The sequence below is a fragment of the Hippopotamus amphibius genome, chromosome 2 (assembly GCF_030028045.1).
Source record: "Hippopotamus amphibius kiboko isolate mHipAmp2 chromosome 2, mHipAmp2.hap2, whole genome shotgun sequence".
Classification (NCBI taxonomy): Eukaryota; Metazoa; Chordata; class Mammalia; order Artiodactyla; family Hippopotamidae; genus Hippopotamus; species Hippopotamus amphibius.
Genome location: NC_080187.1, coordinates 209764915 through 209781147, shown reverse-complemented (window position 1 = coordinate 209781147; position 16233 = coordinate 209764915). Strand labels below are relative to the sequence as shown.

The following is a 16233-nucleotide window of genomic DNA, read 5'->3' as shown; positions in this document are numbered from 1 at the left end:
ACAAGGAAAGTTTTCATGGACTGTATATTACCCACACTTCATGAATAAAGGCAAGGCAGAGATCAATATACAATATACTAATTTGGAACAAAAAAGAGAAAAATAAGATTCTGAATTTGCTTGTATGTGTGTAAACAAACTCTGGAAGGGTATTTAATGGGTGGGCTAGTTCACTGGACAGGATGGGAGGGAGACTTAACTGTATAGCTTATGTTTTCTTGGTTTTGAGAGCATGCGAATGAATTACTTATTCAAAAAATTAAAAAGAAAAAAATAATGCAAGTGACTTTGGACTAGCTGGTCTGTGTATCTAGGCTTCAGTCTTTCAGTCCGTAAGTGAGGCGACTGGATTAGATCAAGGCTTCATCTGGATGGCATGTTGTGTATATTGTGTATCTCTGGCTTTCATGGGCTTTTCCAGGAGCTACTGACCCTGTCCTAGGATGGTCTGCAGTTCCTTCTTCCGTCGGTGGCCTGGACGTGGATCAGCTCAGACTGCTGGAGAAAGACGGGGGTGACGCAGAGGGCCAGGAGCCTTCTGCTGAGGGGTCAGGCCTTGCTCCTGTCCCCATTCCCGGGACTTTATCCTCTGAACACCCTGCCCTGCTGTGACTCGGTTGGTTCTTCCCCCAAAGTGAAGGATTACAGAGAAGAGAGACGGTTCTGGAGCATTCTGGCAAAGTGCTACAGTTTAATAGGAAGGGAAAAAATGGCAGAATGTTTTCCCAGGTTATTTTTAATGCTTTCCGGTTCAGCAAACATTTATTGCGAGCTAAGTAAGTGCAAGGCAGTGTGGGGGAATCAGAGCTACATCACACCTCTTCTCTGCTCCCTGGGGTTCCAAGTTTTGGGTACGAAACTTGCTCGTAAAATTCCTCCCTGTACCCTCCAGGACAGTCCGGTTTACCTCATCTAGTCCCACGGAGACGTCTGGAATTGGTAGGGATTCTTCTCCGCATTTTATAGATGAGGAAATTAAGTCTCAGTGAAGACTTACCCAAAGTCACACAGTGCCTGTGTGGTAAAGCCTGGAAGCAAACCACGTTTTCTGACTACTTCTCATGCACCCAAACACTCTTCAGCAAAACCTCGTGCCATAGGATATGACAGGGTGTAGTCAAGGCCCGCTTCTACCCAGAAGCATTGGGTGAGCAAAGCAGTCCTGAGCAAAGCTCCTTTTATCCTCTAAGGAAGGGCAAGAGAAATCTCGGAGTTACGATTAGGTCTTGGGGTTTACCTTCTTTTCTGTTGACCAAACAGTTCTGACTTCTGCTTGTGAAACCCATCACGCTGCCAGCAGTTGGCTGCAGAAGGTCCCATGGGTGTTGCACGAGTGTGTGTGGTAGGCAGCGGCCTTCTCCCCGCGCTTTTCTCCTGCCACCACTTCCTCTCCTTCCCTTTCACAAATTCTGTTACCGCCACCTGTCATCCTAGCTGTTCCCCAAAAAGACCAAGCACGCTCCCTGCTCAGGGTCTCTGCCCCAGCTGTTCCCTCTGCCCTCTCCACTTGGCTTCAAGTCCCCACCAAAAGCTCAGCTTGGATAGCCTTGCCTGGTGTGCTTTGTAAAGTTCTCTCTTGTCATGATTACTGTTCTTTCCCTTTTTTCCCTTTGTGGCGTTTGCATATGTTGTCTATAGACGTATACCTTTATTGGCTTATTATCTCACTCCTCCACTAGACTGTAAATGCGTGGGCTAGGCATCCAGTTTTCGTCATTGCTGTTTGGTCACTGCCTAGCACGGGTACCCAGCATCTGACAGATACTCTGTAAATATTGTTGAATGAGTAAATTGGACCTGTGGGCTAAATACATAATGCTTCTTTCAAGAGGAAGGAATCATGGCATTTTAAGAGGTGAAAAGACCTGAGGCTCATCTCTTTGCAGGGCTTCATCATACAATATTATTAATTCATTTAATAATTGTTCGGTGCTGTTTACGTGTACAGTTTTCTGCAGACAGTCACTGAGCAGCCTCTGGTACGTATGCTTACAGGGACGGGGGCTCACTGATCTTTTAGAGCAACCCACTCTTTTGTGGGACAGCTGTAAAGATTTAAACACCCTCTCATGATTTACTTTGGGCTGAAAACTGTCTGTTTGTAATTCCTGCACACTGACCTTAGCTCTTGAGCCACTGGAGAACACAGAATAAATGTCTTCTATTTGCATACGACTCTGCTTCAAATGGTTGGAGACAGAGAACTGTCATGGGTGTCCACCGCCTCTGGCCTAATCATCACTAGTTCCCTCCGTTGTTCTTCCAGCGTCACGGTTTTCAGAAGCTTCCCACCCTGTCGCCTTCCTCAAGTTTGTTCTGCTTCAGGTGTTGAAATTTCAGGTTCGGTCGTGTCAGAGCAGAGTGTTCTGGGACCCTGACTCAGGACCCTTGGTCCGTCCCACTTGCTCTGTCAGCACAGGCTGGGACAGCCTTGTCTGTGTTGGCCACCTTGGCAGGGACCTCCTTTATGAGCTTCCGATGAAGACCGAGCTCCCTAGGCTCTTTTTTTTTCACGGCATCTCTATTTGTCTAGCCCCTCTCTGACTCTTCAAGAATCATAAAGGTTTCTGGTTTTTGTTTTGTCTTTGATTTTAGCATTTTGGAATTAAAGCAGCTGTAAATCTGTGAACAGTGGTGAATTCAACCTGCACTATATTTTGTTAAAAACACAGTAAATATAGGTAAAGTTCTATCACCAAGCTCTAGGTGAAGAGGGTGGAACTCTGGAAGTAAAGAAGAACCCACAGAGCCTTTAACTTTCTGCTTCCTGCCCTCTCTTTGAACGCCCGTGTCCTTTTGCCAGTGTCCATCTGCCCCCCCCCCATGTTCTATCCCTCTCCCCTCCTTCCAGCAGCCCCTCGCCTCCCCTTCTTTCCTTGCTCGCATTCCGTTGCCTCCTGTTTCCCCCCTTGCAGCTAGTAGCATAGGGAACTAACATTACTCCTTAGCATTTCCTGCGCTTCCATCACCAGTACTTTTACCATAAGCACTTAATTTCCAGACTAAGGCAAGCTGCACGTGTCACATTTCTCTAAGGGAGAGAGAGATTAAATTGCTTCTTATGTGTGACCCTTGGCTAATTTGTTTTGCGGTTTTGGATAGAAAAAACTTTCAGTCTCCAGCCTTAAGTTCTTTTGCACAATTGGTTCCTGTTCTGCCCGAATCAGCGGTTTCCGATTGGTGGTTGGACACGAGGGCTTTAGTGCCGCGGTGTTTGCTCGGCTTCTGTCATTGCCAGTGCTGCTGTCATTTTGGTAGAGGTGGCAGGGAAGGAGGCCAAGGTCGAGGGTTTCTTCTCTGAGGCCACTTAGCCTTCCCCCGCCTCTTCTGTCCGCCTCCTGGGCTGCGTGGGAAGGCAGGCGGGCGGGGAGGAGGGCCGGGTTCAGGTCTGGGACTCTTTTCCTAACGGCTGTTTTCTTTCTCCGCCTCTGCTTCCTCTTGCTTCAAGGAGTTCACCATGGAGAGGCCGGTGACTTTGGGGTGTGGGCCCTAAGTTAGGAGGATTAAGAATGACCTAAGGTTCGGTTCCACAAAGCGCTGTGTGACCCTGGATGAGTCACAGGGTTGGTTTCCACCTGGCTTCGTCAGTTGCCCGGGGAGCTGGATTGGATCCAGTGGTTTCCCCAGAGGTGTGATGATGGGGTGGTTTAGTTCTCTTGAAGCACTTTTCTAAAGCCACCTGGAAACTCGGCGGAGGCCCACACGAGGGCTGAGGGAAGTGTCCCGGCCAGAGTCTGAAGGTGTGGTGTCTTCTTAGATGGGCTGTGCTGCTCTCCTGGGCGGGGCAGGGGTTGTGAACTGCTGCTGGCCTATGGGTCTCTGTGTGGTAAAGCTGAGGAAATGAATTAACTTCTGTTTTGCAGACCATTCTTTCACTTGGTCCCTGCCTGGGGAGTGGATAGCTGTCGCCGTCCATACCAGACCCACGGCAGAGACCCTGGGCTGTGTCCTCTTTTCAGACTCTGCTGACTCAAGGACTCTGATGGGATTTCCACAAGTGGTCACAGCACAGCTGGGCTCACATCCCTTAAATTGATTTTAGGAGCCCAAATCAGCTCTATCAGAGCATCTGGGAAGGGGCCCAGGAAGCCACTTTTGTATCTTTTTGTTCATTTGCCCAAGAGTAGAGTTAGCAGGGTGCTTTGCTTCTGAAAGTGAATAAGGGATCGGAGCCATTGCCCTCCCCTGCTGCATCCTTTCCTCTTGAGTGACCTGGTCCAGCGTGACCACTTAGCCATTTCCTCTGGGCAGGGCACCAGCAGGGGACACCAAGACCTCAGACTGTGGCAAGGCTGTGTTTGGAGGAGAGACCACAGGAAGAAAGACTGCCAGGTGTCCTGTGGCCGAGCCGCAGCTCTCTGAGGGCCCTGGTGGGTGGACAGGGGCGGTTTCCACGGGGTGGGATCCCAGTTGTCTGTGAATTCAATGAGGTGATGCCTGGGGTAGCACTTCATAAACTGTAACATGGGGAAGAAATGCCAGGTGGTATCACTGTGTTTGCTGCCAATCAGGGAGGCTGGCAGAAGGCTGAGGCAGGGACTAACTGGGAAAGAGGCACAGGGTTTCAGTCGAGGGGCATTGATGGTCAGGGGGCTGGGAACCCGCTGGATTTGGAACTTGATTCCCATGGCCATTAGAGGCTTTTGGACAAGGAGACGACGTGACACGATCAAAACAGCATTTTGGGAAGGTTGCCCAGGATGCACCCCCTCTGCTCTCTGGGCCTTCCTCTTCAGTCTCCTCGGGCCTCTTCTGTTGCATGGGGCCAGTACTGTGGCTCTTGGATCATCATGGATGATGTGGTTTTTTAATGAACCAGAGGATCGTAGAGCAGGCAGTAGGACCCCATGAGTTGAGGTGCCTGCTCTCGGCTGTCCTGTAAGGTGGCAGGAATCAGATGGGGTGATGCCAGACTCCCACATCTGGAACCTAACACCTTGAGCCCTGGGGGCTGTTTTTATGATCCTGGTGTGTTTTAAGAGACTACACGATTGATTTTCGCATTTCAGTAATTACCCGGGATAATTGCCCGGTGGCCCAGATTACATTTTTGGCATCCCTCAACGATGAATCCTGGGTTCCTCTGGCCCATAAAATTTCCCACCTCCTTTTGGAGAACAATGACTTGAGTTTGGTTGTGGGGCGGGACTAGAAGTAGATGGGCCCACAGAATTTTGAAACTAGAGGGGATCTCGTGTCTGTCTGTCCAGTGTGCAGATAGGGGACTGCAGAAGCCCAGAGAGTGGATGCGACTCCCCCGGGGGCACACAGCAAGTTAGTGGCAAAGTGGGTCCCAGAGTCCAGATCATGAGACTGCCTGATGAGCATCCTTCTTGTCCCCCTTCCTTCTGGTCACCATTCAGACACTACCTGCTCAGGCCGCACCTTCCGTGGGCTCTGCTTCCAACTCCTGCTTCTCACACCTTCCAGTACCTTCTGAAGGTAGCAGGGGACAGCCACTTAGAAGATGCAGCTTGCTAGATTTTCACTTGATCATGTCATTCACCAGTTTCAAAACCCTCATCTCTCCCTGTCCCCACTGCACTGTCACCCCCCCCCCCCCAACACACACACACACAGAGTAAAATCAGACCCAACTTGACTCCTTCCCACTTCCTTTCCCCCAAACAGCCTCCTTCTGGGTCTCTTTTCTCCAGCTCTGGGCATTGTTCACCTGCTTTTAAATCAGGCAGGGGTAAGGGCAGGGGTGGGCAATCAGGGAAGGCTTCCTGCAGGAGATGGCACTGACAAGTCCTTGGAGTAGAATCTAGACTGGCTGGAAGGGAGGAGTGAGGTGTAAGGGGGGGGGGGGTAGGAAATCAAAGGCATAACATGAGGGAGGGGCCCCAGCCCTGCCTGGCTTCACTAGCTTAAACAGGCCCGTCTGATAAGCCCAAAGTCCAGGTCCTACAGCAGTTGTGCCAGTCCTGGGGTTACTGCCCTGAGTCTGTTCTTCTGGCCGGAGAAGCATCTGCAGTGGCACCAGCTCCTCTGTCTTTGGCGAGACAGAAACCCAGTCCTCCCCACGCTTGGGGGAGGAGGTAGGAAGCCGGTTTCAGGCAGCGAGGGAGCCAGTCACAGGGTTTATGTTAATGTGGGCCCTCCCCCAGCCAGCGCCTAGCCTATAACCCGGGCCCTGCCGGCAGCTTAATTACCGCCGCAGCGAGCCTCGGCCTGCCTTCCATGGTTCCCTAAAATAATAAGGATGGCGTCACCGACTTCCCGTGGCCATGTGCTCCCACCCGTGCCTTCAGAGCTCTATTGTAGGAAACAAACAAAATCCAGAGACCCAGATGCTTTCTTGTTAGAGAGATTTTTTTGTTTGTTTTAAAGTGAGGCGGGACCCTGACCCTTAGTTAAGATTTTAAAAGATCTTTAAGGGTTATGGAGACCTGAATCTTAGCTACCATTGAGGCTGCAGAACAGCCTCCTATTAGCAGAAACGCGAAACCTATGTGGTTGATTCCACGGTCTTCCACTGGGGACTGTGAGTTCTGATCAGAGCAGCAGTGTGGTGTGGTGTGGCAGGAGAATCACCCAGCCTCGGGGTTCCTGGGCTCTCGGCCAACTCTGGACCTTGCTTCTTCCTCTAGAAAGAGAGAGCTAAAAAACTAGACCAGCATTTTGCAAACTGTGGGTCACATTTAAAAAAATTTTTTTTAATGTAATAGAAAAGAGTAATTGTAATAGGGTAAGCTTTGTTTCATTGTGCATGGCTGTATACATAGACACACACACACACACACACACACACACACACACGTGTGTGTGTGTGCTGAGCCGAGGTGTAAATATATTTTTTACTATGGGTTGTGGTCAGAGAGCCACTGACCTAGATGATCCGGAAGGCCTTTCAGAGCTTTCGAAGTGTCCAACTTTTCCCCCAGAGCCTGACTTTTCCCCCATAGAAACTGACTGATTTTCGCAGGTTTTGCCACACTGACTGTTAAGCAAAACTAGAGACTTTATGGTTAAAAGGAGAAAACCACAAGCATCTGTCACTCCTACTGAACACCTCTGGGAAGAAGCCCACTTCCCCTCTGCCTTGGTGTCTCAAACAGTTTGGCCTTCGAGCTAGAAATGGATCTGCAACAGGGGATGGCCCATTTAAAAGCTGACCTATTTAAAAGCCATGAGCACCAAAAAAACACAGGGTCAATCTCATGTAAGTCTTCTTCAGCTGCAAGGCTGGGACCTGAAAATGAAATTGGTCAGGGACTGACAAGGTTGAAGCCAAAGCTACAAGTATTTACTGCATTTTTGGTAAAAGAAAAGATCAGGCTTCGAGGTTAGTGGGAAACACTAAGCAAAACAGGGTGTAGGTGTAATGTCCAGCGGGGTGTCTTCTGGGCGTGCCACCTCTGCTCTCCAGAGCGTGCAGGGGCTCCTGCTCCATGAGGAAGCCTTGCGGGCAGCAGGGCTGACTCCAGGCTGTGCGCCTGCCTTGAGTCCCATTCTCGTGCCTTGACTACAGACACAGCATTGAAGGTGGCTGTGGACTGAGGAACGGGCAGGTGGCTTTTTCCAAGCTGGGGATGCTCTAAGTGCATTATTTCACCTACCCAACCCCAAGTGGTGGGCACTGTTGTCACTGGAGGGAACGGAGGCTCAGGAGAGGCGATGCTGAGCTTGCAAGGGGGGATTTGGACTTGAGCCACGTATGTCCAACCCCAGAGCCTGCCTCTGTCCACCTCTCCACATTGCCTCAGGAAGTGCTGGAAAAATAAAGAGCATTCCTCTCTCAAACTTCCTCCTCTCTGGTTCTGGCCTTCAGAGGGCTCTGCTTTAGGCCCAAGCTGTCTACTTAGATCTGGGCCAGCTTCACGGGCATGTGACCTGTATGGTCACACGGGCTCCACACGTAGAAGGTCCCTCCCTGCTCTTGGATTTAATATGCTGCTGTCACTGTCTGGGAATTCTTAACAATTTTTGAGCAAAGGGTCTCCCGTTTTCATTTTGCACCAGGCCTTGCAAATTATCTGGCCAGCCCTGGCTTTGCTATGGTGCATCCCCTTTCTTGGTCTTTCTGGGTGCCTCCTGCTGTCCTTAGTGTGCCTGTCCTCTCCGGGTGGAGGCATGTGAAGCATGCACCCTGTCCCAGCCTTGGACCTGCTACCTGGCACACTGGACTGGACTTGTTTACCAGCCGTCTGTCTCCTCCTAGCCCGCCACCACACCTCTTGCTGGCAAGGACCCCAGCTGTGGCTCGCCGTCACCTCCACGTCCCCTCAGCTGCTCAGATGGACAGTGTCACAGGAGCTTGCTGGGTGGAGAGAGGGGTTTCTTATGGGCAAGAGACCCGTGTGCAGAGTGCCGGGTCAGCTCAAGAGGGGAGGGTGCACTGTTAACCTACCTCCTTATGGGGCTTATGCTTGCCTGGGGGACAGAGAACACACCAGAACACGTAGTTGTTATTGTTTATAAAAGAGACAGCTCTTTCGACCTGTATCGGGCCGGTTGCACTGTAAGCGTCACCGTGCTTTGTCTGCCTCTGTGTGCCCAGCACCTGGTGCTGTGGCTGGCACGATAAACAGGACGTTTGTTAAGCAGTTGCTCTGGTGTCCGCTCCGCACTAGGCTGATTATGGAGAAGGACAGTCCCTGACCTCTAGGAGGATCGGATGCTTAATACACGATTAAATGATTCATGCGGCAGCTGCCCTCGGGCTCCGGGATGTTCAGAGCTGGGTGCGGAAGGCTTCCTGGGGAGGGGGGCTTAACTAAATCTGTAGGCGAGGGTAGGAGGTGGGGGAAAGAAGAGATGAGATTGGAGGAAGTGGGGAGAGGTCGAGAGTGGAGGGCCTCCTTAGGTCGGTTTAGGACCTTGAATTTTTTCCCAGAGGCGACCAGAAGCCAGGAATGTTTTCTAGGCCAGAGTTTGCACTTTATAGGTTAAACAGATATCATCGTCCCCTTTCTGCGAGGCAGAGCCTGAGACCTCAGAGACGGAGTCAGGGTCATTCAGCCAGCCGGGCCTTGGCCTCCGTGTGGAGGCCTATTCCCAGTAGTCCAGCATCCCTGCTGTTACATGGACCGCATTTGGAAGCAGAAGCAGACTTCGAATGACTTGGACAACCGTGACCAGGCCTGCAGTGCCGGCAGTAGAGAGGAATGGTCCAATCTGAGAGATCCGTAAAGACAAGATTCCAGTTTTGAAACAAGCAACGGGTTGTTCCTTAGAATAATAATGTGTCCGTGTTTGTCACGGAGGCTTCAGCTCCCATTGGAGAGAAATGACCGCTGCTTCCTTGCTTTGGGGACAAGTTTCTCAGGAAATGCTGGAGTGGGGCAGCCTGATTTCTTGGGAGCCTTCAGTGCCGCCCCGCGGACACCTCCTGGGGGCTGAGTGTGAATATGCAGACACCTCTTGGGTGTTAGCACTGAGGAATGAAGCAAAGGATCCGATGGTGGGTTGTCGTTGGGGTGATGGAAAAGCTCCCAATACGAGCGGAGTAATTCCAGCTGTTGATTCTAGAGAGAGTAACCGCATTCGGATATTTATAAACGGCCAGTGGAATTGGGAGAGAGTCTAAACCCAAAGTACAAATTTTCAGTTTAATTTTAACTTTGCACGTAGCTCACACCCAGGGTTTGGCGGGGGGAAGGGGCCTTAACTTTTTTTTCTTTTTTAAGCAGAACGCACCCTGGATGTAAAAGGGATGTTCTCTTCCCATGGAAGGGTGTGCAGCAGTAGCAGTACCGAGCAGAGATGGGAGGAAGTGGGCTGGAATTGCAGCAGGATTTCAGAGTCAATTTAAGGAAGGTTGGGGTGGGTCGGATGTTTGGAAACACGTTAGCCTGCCCGGGAGCCGTAAGAACGCGTGGCCCTGCATGGAGGCAGGTGGAACGGGGGTGGATGGAATGCCTTGCACAGGTCAGCTCTTGGGATGGAGTGTGTGTTTTTTCCTGTTCAGCACATTACAGACACTTCACTGCTTACCTGCCATCCCCGATGTGACTCATCGCCCCGGAGAGGCAGTGGGTTTCCCCCAGCGTGGTTGGGCTTTCTGGGGATATCAGCAACCTCAGGGTATAAGCCTCAGCCCACCCCTCCCCTCTTTGATCTCTCCCCAAACTGTGCTGAAACCCCGCCGGGAAGGAAATGCAGAAACCATGGGGATCCCGGAGGCCCCACAGACCTGGAGCAGCCACCTGGCCTTCCAGACGCCACAGGCTTTCTCTCCTGAGTGGGGGCAGGCAGCCTCCCTCTCCTTGGGGAGGATCGGGGTCCCAGGCCCCCGGCCCCTCTCCAGATCCTCGCTCCCTGACTGCAGTGTCATTGGAATGGGGGCTGAGCTAGGTTTTGTGCTTTGGTTACTGAGGAAGTGTAACCAGGGTGGGGACCGCTGGGAGTGGCCCCCACTCGGCCGGTGGGACAGTTAGAAGAGGGCCTCAGAGAGGTGTAGGTGCAGTCAGGGTAGCTTGTAGGATCAGCTGGGGGGGCTGGAAGAGCCTGTGCCCTGCCCTTGGGAATAGAAGGGAAACCGTCCTCATCTTGCGGCGACACTGACCATCGGGGTCCGTTAGATACCCTCCCGTGCCCATTCCTGGGGCTTTAGGATCAGTAGTTCTGATGTGGCTGTGAAATGGGAGAATCCCCCAGGAACACCCCATGGAGCGATTGGGAGGATTAAATGAGACCGTGCCTGTGAAGAGCGTGCCTGCCGAGGGCTCAGGAAGGACCCTGTGATTGTTGTTACGGAAAACAGTAGTAGTAGTGGCTTGCGTATTGTCCCCGAGAGGAGTGACCACCAGTTTGGGTGTGGCGCTGAGAGCTGGAACTGGAACCTTGGGTCTGTCTGTAGAATTCCCAGGCAGCGTTGTACCTCTCCGGGACAGAGGCCGACATCCGGGAGGGAGTCCTCCCTTGACTCCGTAGCACCGCCTCCTGCCGTGACTGAGGCCTCCTCCTTGGCTGACGGCCCTAAGAGGAGAAGCCCTTGACCCGTCTAGAAAAACCACGTGTCTGAAATCTTTGGGAGTGGAGTGGAAACCCTGCTCGTATTTGTCTTTCTTTGCTGGAGCTTAAAGAATTGCCAGGGCCTTCCGAGGAAAGGAGAGAGTGAAGGAGCCTGGGCCGTGTGATCCCAACAGTAACTGCATAGGAAGGTGGCGCTCCCTCCTCAGGACAGTTGATCTCCCTCCACTGCTCCCCTAAGGCCCGGCTTCCTGGCTCATCACTGATTTCCTGCCCTAGGGCAGAAGGCCTCATGGGATGTATTCCCAGGCACACTTGCCAGTGACCTTGAGAAGGTGACTTGACCTGGACATCTGGTCTCCCCTGGGGACTGAGAGAGTGGGAAAGGACTTAACTTCCTCCATCCCAGATCCAGGCGAAAGGTGGGCCCTGGCGCCAGTGCCTGGGCCGAGAGCTTGCTCGCTCTGGGTGAGAGCTGCTGCGCCTGGCTTTGCCCCTCCTGGCAGATTGCCGCTGTCCTAGACTGAGTGGGCTACCTCGCTCCACCAGGGAAGAAGGAAGCAGGGCAACGACAGGGTGCTGTGGCCCAGACATGCCCTGAGCTCTCCTGGTCTGACCACTGGCAAGGGAGGCCTGAGAAGGGAGGGGCACGGCAGCCTGCCGTGGATTCTGTTCCCCCACGTTGGCACATGGCCCCATAGTGCCCGAGTAGGAGGACCACTGTGGCAGACAGTCATCCTGGGCCCTGCCGGAAGAAGCTGGGCAAATTGGCCCTGCTGGACAGGGGCTGGTTAGAATAGGCCCGTCTGCTTATCCAGGAGAAAAGGCTGTGAGGGGCAGGAATGACAGTGCAGGGTGCTGTGGAGAAGGGCGGGCCTATAGCAAGTGACCCATGGGTGAGAAATCCGAACCTGTGGGTGGAAGTCCCAGGGAGGCCTCATATCCAGGTGACATCAGTACGTGTTTCCTGGAGGCTGCAGGGAGGGGCACGTGGGCATGCTATGTCAAGCACCAGGTGCAGCCAGGAGGGATCACCTTTAAGGTGCCCGCCAGCCCTGGAGGGCCAGGGAGCAGCCCCCATCCACTCAGGACAGGAGCAGATAACTCTGGGCCTCTGCCTGGAGGGCCAGGCACCCTGGTGTCCCTTGCTGACTCCCCTGGGTCATTTCAGGCCTGAGACCTGATGACTCTTCCTCAGCCTGTCTCCCTACCATCTGTGCTGGAGCCTGGACTCTCCTGCAGCCGGGTCTGCCTTTTAACAACACAGTGAGACGGTAGCTCTGTATCAGTTCCTTCTACCTCACTCGAAAAAAAGGATTTAGGGCCCAGATTTTGGGTCAGAAGAGAAGAGGGGAATCTGAGAACTCTAATAGGGCAAAACCACCTCTGGGGAGGTGGAGGGCAAGCGGAGCCACAGGGGTGCCTCCAAAGACCAACTTTTGGACTTCGGCAACCTCAGCATTTCTATATGGGTCCATCCTGGGCTTGTGGATGTCATTCTGTCCTTCCACATCCACTCTCAGGACCCTGAAGAGCAAAGCCTAGAGCCATGATATTCCATAGGGTAATTTACATGTGTCTCTTCACACTTAATATTGACTTACACTAAATCAAGTTGGGGACTTCCAAATTTTGGGTCGTCCAGTGGTTAAGGCTCTGCGCTTCCACTGCTGGGGGCACGGGTGCAACCCCTGGTTGGGGAACTAAGATCTCGCGTGCCACGAGGTGTGGCCGAAAGAAAAAAATCTAAATAAAATTTGAAACTTAGCTTCTCAGTCTCACCTCAGCGGTCACATGTGGCTAATGGCTCTTCTCTTGGATAGGTTTCCATTGTCACAGGACTGTTGGTTCTGGTGGACAGCACTAGTCTAGAGAATGGAGAGTTGGAGGGGTCCGTGGTCTGTGGCCCTCACTGTGGTGCCACGTGATGAACGCCAGGCCGGGTGGGCAGGCTCTGACTGTGGAGGCAGGAGTGGGTATGGGTGCGAGCATACGGGCCCTCCCCACATACAAAGGGTCACAGACACACAGAGTAGTAGGACGGGAGGTAGTAGGTAGCTGGCCTCCGTAGGGTGGTCAGGCTGGGGCCGTGGTGGGCACTGGGGTGAGGGGCTCTGATGGAATGGCAAGGCCCAGAGGTTCCCTAACAACATTACGGCTGGTACGGTGGGGAGCTGGGGGCCGAAGTGTGGCAGTAGGGTTGGAAAGAGACCCCTAACCTTGCCGACAGCAGCGGGGCTCATTGGATTTGCCTTCTCCAGTCCAGCCAAGGCTCCCGTCCAGAGGGGCCCCTAGTTCTGCAGCTCCGCTCACCCCAGCCTTCCCCTCGATCCCCCCGGCATTGCCAAAGGCAGAAAGATCAGGGTGGGCACTGGCGCTGCGATGCTTCCCGGTCTGCCTCCTGTCCTCCCCCGCCCCCGGCCTCAGCCCCCATTCCTCGCCCGGCCGGTTCACGCCCTCCTTCCCTTTCCAGGTGAAAGAGCTCGTCCTGGACAACTGTCGGTCGAATGAAGGCAAAATCGAAGGCCTCACAGATGAATTTGAAGAACTGGAGTTCTTGAGTACAATCAACGTAGGCCTCACCTCAGTCGCAAACTTACCAAAGTTAAACAAACTTAAGAAGGTAAATAGCGCAGGGGAGCGTGTGTGCCCGGGAGGCCGGGCTGGGGAGGAGGGAACGGGTCCTCGCTCCGTGTGGAGGGAGCCTAACTGCGGGGGAGGCCAGGTGCGAGCCCCAGCACGCCTGCCGGTTGCCTGGCCCGACTCCCTTCCCGGCCTCTCTGCAGGGAGCCGGGCGCCTGCGCCCCGAGCCTTCATGTTAAGAGCTGTTCCTGCTTTTTCTCTCCCTGCCTGTAGCTTGAACTAAGCGATAACAGAATCTCAGGGGGCCTGGAAGTATTGGCAGAAAAGTGTCCGAACCTCACGCATCTAAATTTAAGTGGCAACAAAATTAAAGACCTCAGCACAATAGAGCCACTGGTGAGTCATTGGGGTCCCCCCCCTCCACTGGGGTGGGAGGGAGTGAAATCAGGGAATACTACTTCTGCGTTTGTGTAACGTGCTTTTTTGTTTTTACTCCAGTTATGTGCTATGAGATAGCGTTTGAGCTCCTACTTCTGCTTCACCCATAGAGAAACTGAGGCCTAGAGAAGTTAAAGAGCTCGACCAAGTTCTCACAGTTAGATGGGCATCAGGGTGAAGGATGCCATAGGACCCAGCTCTCGGTTTCTGGTCTAGTGCTTTTCCTCTTAACAGTTTCTGCCCGGCTTTGGAAATTTGAGCTTTGGTTTCTGTAGGCTTAGAGCACGGCTGGTGCCCTTCACTGGGGGGAGAGGAGCCATCCAGGAATTAAGCTGCCCCTGGAGGTGGTCACCTGTTTGTTTTCTCCTTGGGTCGCTGACCAGAGGCTAATGCCTCTGAATGGTGGCCAGTGGGTTGGTCCTGACACAGGTCCCCTGGGGTGGCAGAGAGCTGGGTGGTAGGGGGAGCCCCATGCAGGCTCCCTCTGTGGGACGTAGAGAAGAGTGACCCTGGTCATCTGTCCTGGGTGTGATGGTGACTAGGGACTCAGACCTGGGCCGCATTTCCTCCTCTGCTTATCCACATGGAGCTGAACACACCCCAAACTTCACGAACTTCACGATTCACTAGCCAGAAAGGGGCAGGTCATGGTCAGAATAACAATTTCTGCATTACCCCGATCTGAATGACTGTGTTCCCTTGATTTCCCTTATAACGAACTGTAAGATGTATCATTGATAAATGATAGCTTTTTTGAAATACAGAAATAACTACCACATTAAATTAACACTTATTGTAAACATACATAAGAATTACTTCATAAGCTGTGCACCTTAGAATCAGGGAAAGGCCACAAGGCTATTTGGCCAAGTTTGCCATGTTTCCCTTTTCTGGGTATATAGCATGGCAGTTGGGGCATCTTTCAGTTTGTGTTCTTGTCCCAAAAGCACTGCTTGCCCTACAGGGATGCTTGAAGGGCAGGTTGATGGGCCAGCATGGCAGAACGGGAAGCTGGCATTTCTCCTCCAGACTCAGATTTACCTGCCCATCTGTGGCATGGGGTCAACTACTAGACTGTGCTTCCCACAGAACTTTTTTTTCAGGTCTTCCACCAGTTTTTTAGGGGAAAGCAAAACTATTTTGATCTGCCTGGAAGCCTTGATTTCATAATTTCATTATAAAAGGAAAGAATCTTTGAAGTTCTGTGTGTGTGTGTTTTGGAAGGCAGGTTACGGAGACTGTGTGTGTGTGTGTGTGTGTGTGTGTGTGTTTATACAGTTGTGATCTGGGTATCATTAGAGATCAAACACAGACACACACATCCTTCTCCCCTTGTCCAATCCACACGTGGTTTTATAGCTTCTTCCTTGGTTATCAGTGTGATTATCAATGTGTTTTACTCACTTCTGAGAGTGGAGAAACTGCCGTTAGTGGGGGATGCTGGCCTCACCCACCCAGCCCACAGCCCAGACTCGCTCCCTGCCCTTGACCCTCTGCTGAGAATGACCAGGTCTCAGTCACGAGATCGCAGAAGAGTAGCCTTGTTCCTGACATTGACCCTGAGGACAGTAGCTTTAATCACCAGTTAGGTCTGGCCCCACTGGAAACCAGGTCTTGGCCTAGGGTGGGGTATCTGTGACTTAAAGATGTGTGAGGTAGGAAGTCAAGATGCAGCTGTTTCTTGCTAGCTGTGACACTTTCACTTCCCGGGCCTCACATTCGAGCCACCAAATGGGTATAGTATAGCCTAGAACCCATCGATACTAAAGCTTTGATAGAGCAAATTGTGTTAAGAACTATGGACAAAATCTGGATCCTTCATCAGTTTTTCTCTTGTCCTTTTTGACAGGCAGTATTGCAGAGAGTAAGAGCACAGGTCTAACGTTGGGCTGCCTGGTCAAATCTCAGTTCTCTGCCCTCTACTTCCTCATCTGTAAAATGAACTAATTATTTCTGCCTCATCAGGGTCATGAGGATAAACTGAGTTAATCCACAAAGTGCTATATTCATTGCCACTATTATTGTTATTCACAGAAGGAGGTAGTTTGTTAGTTCCTGTGGCCTTTTCAGTTCCTCTCTGGCTCCTTAGTCGCAGGGGCAGGCAGCAGCAAAGCTCTTGGCTCGCGCACCAGGAGAGCCCCGGGTTAATTTCAAGCTCGTCACTGTTAAGGCAAAAGCTGTAATTGCAGAATAAAAGTGTTGGCATCAGATGAGGCTTTGAAGATCCTCAAGTCCAACTTCCCATCTTCCACGGGAATGAACGTGAGGCCCCCTGGCCAAGGCTGACACGGCCGA

General features: G+C 52.2%; 1 protein-coding gene across 3 annotated transcripts in view; it reads left to right on the top strand.

Moving 5' to 3' along the window:
• The window catches only part of ANP32A (acidic nuclear phosphoprotein 32 family member A), a 38071-nt gene that overhangs the window by 16500 nt on the left and 5338 nt on the right, over positions 1-16233 (top strand). For all 3 annotated transcript variants that reach the window (XR_009051429.1, XR_009051428.1, XM_057723057.1), the window contains exons 2-3: positions 13391-13540; positions 13774-13896. Coding sequence is in view for 1 of the 3 variants with exons in the window: in XM_057723057.1 (XP_057579040.1) it covers positions 13391-13540; positions 13774-13896 (273 nt within the window). In the remaining 2 variants the exon portion in view is untranslated. The remainder of the gene's footprint in view (positions 1-13390; positions 13541-13773; positions 13897-16233) is intronic.